Genomic DNA, 7,381 nt, shown 5'->3' with positions numbered 1-7,381 from the left:
GTGGGGGGGAGGGCCTGTTGCTGCTCTCCCCATCTCGGGGCAGCTGACTTCTCCGCACTCCAGGCCACGCTGATTTCCTGAGACTGGCCTTCTGGTGGCAGCCATCGCCCAGGGCTGAGCGAGCCTGAGTGAGGATCCCTGCGCCGCCCACCGCTTCCTGCCTTGGGCGCTGCATCCTGTGGGGATGACTCTGCCATCGCTCCGTTGTGCAGAGCTGTGGGCTGCGCTGGGAGCTGGGAAAGTTTGCCTGGGTCACACTGAGTCATGGGAGAAATTTAGCCCCAAACCCGGACTGCACCCCACCAGGCCGTCACCTCCCTCAGCTGGGGTCCTCTCTGCCCCCAGACTCTCTTTCTGGGCCCACAACCCTGTGCCATCCCATGTGTGGCCCTGGCCTGGGTCCCACAGCCCATGTGCCATTGGACTTGAAACCCGTTCCATTTCCACTTCACTTGCCGCCCCGAGAAGGGAGGCAGGGGCTGCCCCTCCCAGGGCCTTCCCAGGCCCCAGCCAAGCTGCTTGGGGCTGACCTCACCCCCTGGAGCCCGCACCAGGGAAACTTGGATTCACACCCTCGCTGTGTGCTCCATAAGCTGGGTGCCCAGGGGCAGGTCCCTCTCTGCGGGGTTCGGGGGGCAGCGGCTCTGTCCCGGGTGCCGCGAGCCTGACGCTGTCTGTGCTGCCTCCAGGTCCTGTACGACAGCCCCAAGGCCCGGCAGGAAGTGGAGCAGCACTGGCAGGCGTCGGGCGGCCCCCACATCGTGCGCATCCTCGACGTGTACGAGAACATGCACCGCAACAAGCGCTGTCTGCTCATCATCATGGAGTGGTGCGGCCCCCGCCTCGTTGGGACCCCGAGGTTCCCGGGACTCCTGGGGAGGGTCTGAGCTCACCACCCTCCCCTCCTTCTAAGAGTTCAGTTCAACCCACTCAAGCTGACAGCTACCATGCTCTAGGCTGTTCGAGGCCCAGGGAGCTGCCAGTGACTTCCCCAGGGAAGAGCAGAGGGTCTGAGCCTGAGCCTGTGGCAGGGGCAGGGGCAGGGGCAGGGGCAGGGGCAGGGGCAGGCTGGCGCCCGGTCGTCCTGCCCCGCTCACAGCCACCTTCTCTTACAGCATGGAGGGTGGTGAGTTGTTCAGCAGGATTCAGGAGCGTGGCGACCAGGCTTTCACTGAGAGAGGTACACGCCGCAGCTGGGTCTCGGGGCGGGGGGAGGGGGCGCAGAGGGGGATTCGGACTGAGAGGGATCACATAGAGTTGCTGTGTGATGCTGGGCAAGGCCCTGCTCCTCTCTGTGCCTCAGTCTTCCCAGCTGAACAAGAGGGTGAGACAGTGTTCCTTCCCCAGGGAGTCCTGGGAGTGTGTAGATGGACACCTGTTGGAGATGGTCTCTCCGTGGCCTGGGGTGGAGGTGGCCCAGGCCTGAGGAAAGAGGGCTAAGGCATCCCCAGAGGAAGTTAGGGTGACTGGGTAGGTGTATGGGATGGGGTTCTGGGATGCAGGAGTCCTGTCACCATCTGGTGCTGTCCCAGGCGGGTAACGGGGTGGGGACCCCAGGCTGCCTGGCCTCTGACTGGCATCACTCAACCTCCTGTGTCTGCAGAAGCTGCGGAGATCATGCGTGATATTGGCACCGCCATCCAGTTCCTGCACAGCCAGAATATCGCCCACCGAGACGTCAAGGTGAGGCTCCAGGACTCGGGTTGGGGGGCCAAAGGAGGAAGTGTGAGTCACAACCCCCAGCACCCAGCACCCAGTGCCTGGAGGCCGAGTCCTTCAAGGGCTCTGCTCCTGGCCCAGGCTGGTCTTCAGTCTCTTCTCCCCTGGCTCCAGCTCACTCGTGCTGCTGCGGCCACGCGGGTCTCCTCGATGCCTTCAGACTCTGACCCAGTAGCTACAAGCCTAGCTGAGTGCCTGCTTCAAGCCAGGAGGCCCCGGCGAACATCTCGTTTAACCCTCACCTAACCCTGTGAGGTTAGGGGCCAGTGCCCATTTGACAGATGAGAAAACTGAGGCTCGGGAAGAGATTGTCATGCCCAAGGCCATGAAGTTGCCACACGGGTTGGTTCATTCATTTTATTCAGCAAGGAATTTTGTGAACACGTCCTGTGCTGGGCCTCAGGCAGGGCTGCCTGACACCGTTGGGGCTTCTGTGAGGTGACAGCCATAGTTAGAGGTCGAGCCCTCTAATGCCAGCCTTTTTAGGGAAAGAAGCCATTCGCTAGGCGGCGAGGAGGAAGGAGCCACAGTGGGTCCAGTTGCCAGGGCTGCTTGCTCTTTCCGTGGATGGCTTCACCCACCGCGGCCCTCCCGCCTTCCTCTCCAGGGGGGACTGGGTCTTAGAGGTCATGATCAGGCCGGTGGAATGCAAACTGCGGCCACCCTGCACGAGCCTGCCCAGGCCCAGAGCTTAGCCTCCCGAGGCCTATTCCCTCCCTGGGCCAGGGAGCTGCGGTCCAGCTGTGGTCCAGCTGCTGCATCCGGGCCTTCCTCTGGCCGGTACTGCGCCCCCCCCCCCCGCAGTTCTCCTAGGATTCTGGGTCCACCTGCAGCCCTCTGTGAGCCCTTGCTTTGCTTTGGCGCTGGCTTCCTTTTTCCCGAGGGGAGGAAAACCTTCCCTTGTGTAGACAAAACCTGCTTCCCCGTGTGATCCCAATCCGAGGTCAAGTCATCTCACTCGAACCCGGGAAAGAGCTTTCCCTGGCTCGACACTGGCACCTCACCCCCCACCCTGCCTCCTCTCCTCATGGGCCAGCTGGGGTGAGAGAGGGAGGAAGCTGGCGAAAGGTCACCTTGGGACTCTGTCCCCACCTGGTGCCTTGCTCCAGACCCATGTCTTCTCTGCCTGGCCCAGCCCGAAAACCTGCTCTACACGTCCAAGGAGAAAGACGCGGTGCTCAAGCTCACCGACTTCGGCTTTGCCAAGGAGACCACCCAGAATGCCCTGCAGACACCCTGCTACACTCCCTATTACGTGGGTGAGTCCTCGGGAATGGTGTGTCCCCCCCTTCCCACACCGCACCCGCCGTGGCGTGGGGCGCCGGTGGGTTGCAGAAGCCAAAGGGTTAAAGCCCGGTAGCGAGGGAGGGGCATTCTGTGTGCGTGGAGGCAGTGAGGTGGGGGGCTGGAGGCTGCAAAAATATTCTTCCGAACTTCAGCTTCTGCTTTTGAAAATAGATCCAGGAAAATTCTGGCTGTGGCCTGTGAGCCGGATGACATCACAGCAGCTCTAAATATATACGTGATAAAGTCTGCTCAGCCCTGGGTTTTCTCTCTCCGGTGCTTATCTTCCTGGGACTCAGATGCGGAAAGTGGGCAGGCCTGTCCTCCTACCGGAGGGGCGCGGGCTCCAGCCGCCTCCTGTGGCCGGACGGCACCGGGGTGCACACACTCGTGCTTCCTGGAAAGTTCCTCGCTCCCTGTGGACGGGCAGCCCTCAGATCCGGAGGCATCCCTGCTGAAGGTGCCCCACGGGGCGTGGGGTGATGCCGCCTTCGCCGAGGGCTCTCCTCCCCAGGAGCCTTCCGGGAGCTGCGAGGGGCGCCAGGCCCCCGAGACGGCTGACAGGGCCCTCTGTGTGTCAGGACCTGTGTGCAGCCTTTCAACCTCAATCTTCTGGCCGACCCATCCCATCGCCCTGGAGGGAAGACCCAGGCCCATGGATGGTGGCCAAGCGGACTGGGGTCCAGAGCCCTGCCCCACCCCTCCTTGCCCTGTGTGTCGGGGAGGCAGAGGACACAGGGCACCTGGGGCTGAGGCCCTCGCACCTGTGACTGGACCTGGCCGAGCCCCAGGCCGGCCTTTCTCTCCTCCCCCCTCGGCTGAGCCCGGCCCGATGGAGCTGGGAGGCTCCTTCCTCACGCCCAGCCTGGACGCGGTTTGCTTCTTCGGGGAGCTGCGTTTCCTCCCCCAACTTCACACACATGCTGCCTTCCCAGACGGTGCCAGACACCAGTCTGCTCAGCCCTGCTCCCTCGCCTGGCTCCTGTTCCCCACCTGCCCGGGCTTCAGGCTCCCGCCTGGGCTCCAAGACCCTCGGGGCTGAGACCCTTCTGTGCCCTCTGCCCTGTAGCTCCTGAGGTCCTGGGTCCGGAGAAGTATGACAAGTCATGTGACATGTGGTCCCTGGGCGTCATCATGTACATCCTGTGAGTACAACCGTCTCCGCCTCCTGCACCCCATGTACCCTCAGAACCATAGGCTGCCCTTCCCCCGGTCATGGGATGCCCCTCCTCCGGGCCGCCTGAGGCCTGTCCACACCAAGGGCAGAAACTCCTGGGGGGGCGGGGGGGAGGGGGGACGGGACAGAGGGCTGGCATTGTTGCCATGGCGTCCGGCTGCCTGTCTCCCCAGTTAGGAGCCGGGGGAGGAGAAAGGTCCGCCCTGGCACTGCCCCCACTGGTGCCAACACCCTCCGCCCTCCGCAGCCTGTGCGGCTTCCCGCCCTTCTACTCCAACACGGGCCAGGCCATCTCCCCGGGCATGAAGCGCAGGATCCGCCTGGGCCAGTACGGCTTCCCCAACCCCGAGTGGTCGGAGGTCTCCGAGGACGGTGAGTGAGCCTCTGCACCGGACCCTCAGCCTTCACCCTGCAGACCCCACTCGGGGGTCAGACCCCCCTGTGTTCAAGGGCTGGCTCCCCTGCCTGCCAGCTGTGTGCCCCGAGGCAGGTCACCTGACTTTTTGGAACTTCGGTTTCTATCTCTGTCAGATAGGCTCAGCATTTGCCTCCTTGAAGCTCCCTCTAACGCCCGGGCCCCATCCCTATTTCCCTGCGGGGACCACGGGCAGGCCTGCCTATGTCTGTTTCCCACGGCTGCTCAGCACATGGCCCCGGACCCCGGCAGGCTGACAACGTGGGTTAGGAGTCGGGAAGCTTGTGGTGTCTGGGGCACGACGGGGGGCTGTGCCCTCCCCCCGCCCCTCTCGTCCTAGCCAAGCAGCTGATCCGCCTCCTGCTGAAGACGGACCCCACGGAGCGCCTGACCATCACGCAGTTCATGAACCACCCCTGGATCAACGTGAGCACCGCCTGTGGTGGGCAGGGTGGCCAGCAGTGCTGCCAGGCGGGCGGGCGATGGCTCGGGGGGCCTTGGCGCGAGCCACAGATGTGAGGCAGTGCCCCGCCTACAACCTCACCTTGCCGCTGCCCCCGCCAGGCTCCTTCAGCTCCCCGAGCCTCGGTTTCCCCATCTGAGCCGGGGAGAAGGGGTGGGGGGAGCCAGTGATGTGCCCGCCACCGGGTGCCCGCAGGCTCTAACCCGGGCGCCGGCCCCTTCCAGCAATCCACGGTGGTGCCGCAGACCCCGCTGCACACGGCCCGAGTGCTGCAGGAGGACAGAGACCACTGGGACGAAGTCAAGGTGGGTGAACTCGGCCTCGCTCTCCCTGCAGGTCCCACCAGGGTGATGGCTACTCAGAGCCTGGGTCTTTGGCCCCGGCCCCGTGCCTGGAGCACCATGTCTCCGTGACTGCACCAGCGGTCCCCCCATGGCACATGGCGCTGCACTGCCCCCTCCTGGGCGGAGCGCCCGCTCACTCCCTCACCCAGGGGGCTTTGGCCGTACCCGTCTTATGATCTACACCACTGGGGGGGTGTTCAGCCTGGTTTTAGACGCAGCAGCGTATGGGGCCGCAGCTCAGAACCCCCGCCTCCCCGGGCACAGTCCTCAGGCCCCCGTGCCTGCGTGTCCAGTAAGATAGTGTCCCTGCCGGCCTCGTGGTTCTGAGCCCGTGACACGGTGCAGGTCCCTGTCCTGCTCTCCCGGGCGTGGGCCCAGGGAGTCATTAGTCACTTCCTGCGCCTTCGCGGGGGAGCACCGTGTCCACCACAGAGGACCGTGGGGAGGACCGTGTGGTGCGCACAGACAGGCCTCGTGCTGGGCACACAGTAGGTCCTTGGGCAGCAGAGGTGTCATCGCCTTTGCTGACTCTACGAAGGGGCCGCCAGGCGGGAGGGTGCTGGCCATGGAGGTCGGTTCATCCTGACGTCTGTCCCAGGAGGAGATGACCAGTGCCCTGGCGACCATGCGGGTGGACTACGACCAGGTGAAGATCAAGGACCTGAAGACCTCGAACAACCGGCTCCTGAACAAGCGGAGGAAGAAGCAGGCGGGCTCCTCGGCCTCGCAGGGCTGCAACAACCAGTAGCTCCCGGGCCTCGGAGCCTGCGGGACGGACTGCAGGGGCTGAGGCCCCGACACAGAGGGCCCAGGTCATTTTTTTTTTAAACACAAGGACTATTTTGTTGTGTTTTAATTTGCTACTTGGAACTTCAGGAGGGGGGACTGTGACCCCACACCCCCTTCAGCGCCCCAGTGCAGGCGCTGGCCTGAGAGGGCAGAGCCTGGGGCCGGGGAGCCACCCCTGCCGCTGCAGTGCCTTCGCCCGGATGCCCTGCCCTGGCCGTGGCTGGTCCTGCCCTGGCCATGGCTCGGCCCTGCCCTGGCCGTGCCTTAGACTTCTAGGCCACGGGAGTTGTGGCTGGGCTTCCCTCCTACTATGAAAATGCCCCCCTGTGGGGTGGGCAGATGGGCCTGGCCTTGGGAAAGGCATCTGGCCATTGGTTGCCATGGTGACCAGGGACAGAGTTGCTGTCTGTGAGTGCTGAGTGAGTGAGTGCGCAAGGGAGGGAGAAGGGGCCATTGAGGGTCGGTCTGCCTTTGCCTTCGGGGGAGGCTGTCTTTCTCCCACGCCTGCCCCCTCACTCTCAGCCTCTCTGGTCTCCCCGAGGCTGCAGGCTCAGCCAGCCTGCCTCCCGGGGTGGTCCCCATCTTGCACCCCCATCCCACAGGGCCCTTGGGGCTCCTCCTCCCCAGGCCCTGGCCCAGCCCTCCTGTTACCCCCCCCCCCCCAAAGAGTGGCCTCTCATCTCAGCAGAGGGTGGGAGGTATTTTTAACACTTTTCTACTTTGGAAAATGTCACTGTGACAAAAGCCAGTTCCTCTGCTCCCACCTGCTCCCGGGATCCCAGGCCGGAGGGCCTCTCCCCATGATGGTTCGTTCTCCGCCTGCCCTGGTGGGCTCGGGGGACTGCAGTGGGAGTGGATGGCTGCGGGCGGGGCCAGGAGGCTCCCTGTTCATCAGGCTCTCTCTCTCTCTCTCTCTCTCTCTCTCTCTCTCTCTCTTTCCTTTTTTTATTTTTCCTAGAGAGAGTGTAGGGGAGGGCAGGAGGAGAGAAAGAAACATCAATGTGAGAGAGACACATCGATGGGTTGCCTCCCCCATGTACCCCAACCAGGGCAGGGATAGAGCCTGCAACCGAGGTACGTGCCCTTGATCAGAATCGAACCCAGGACCCTTCAGTCCTCCAGCCGACGCTCTATCCACTGAGCCAAACTGGCCAGGGCTCAGGGGCCTCTTTTTACCCACATCAGACCCG

General features: G+C 63.8%; 1 protein-coding gene across 1 annotated transcript in view; it reads left to right on the top strand.

The window, feature by feature from the left end:
* MAPKAPK3 (mitogen-activated protein kinase-activated protein kinase 3) overlaps positions 1–6,254 on the top strand; it is a 28,144-nt gene extending 21,890 nt beyond the window's left edge. Inside the window, exons 3-11 of the mRNA XM_014529728.1 lie at positions 690–829; positions 1,116–1,180; positions 1,604–1,683; positions 2,855–2,978; positions 4,073–4,148; positions 4,428–4,552; positions 4,936–5,021; positions 5,283–5,363; positions 6,001–6,254. Of these exons, the coding sequence (XP_014385214.1) occupies positions 690–829; positions 1,116–1,180; positions 1,604–1,683; positions 2,855–2,978; positions 4,073–4,148; positions 4,428–4,552; positions 4,936–5,021; positions 5,283–5,363; positions 6,001–6,150 (927 nt within the window). The 3' untranslated portion in view covers positions 6,151–6,254. The remainder of the gene's footprint in view (positions 1–689; positions 830–1,115; positions 1,181–1,603; positions 1,684–2,854; positions 2,979–4,072; positions 4,149–4,427; positions 4,553–4,935; positions 5,022–5,282; positions 5,364–6,000) is intronic.
* Positions 6,255–7,381: the final 1,127 nt, after the last annotated feature.

This window comes from Myotis brandtii, unplaced genomic scaffold, assembly GCF_000412655.1.
Source record: "Myotis brandtii unplaced genomic scaffold, ASM41265v1 scaffold693, whole genome shotgun sequence".
Lineage (NCBI taxonomy): Eukaryota > Metazoa > Chordata > Mammalia > Chiroptera > Vespertilionidae > Myotis > Myotis brandtii.
Note: the sequence above shows the minus strand (reverse complement) of the source record. Positions and strands in the feature narration are given on the sequence as shown.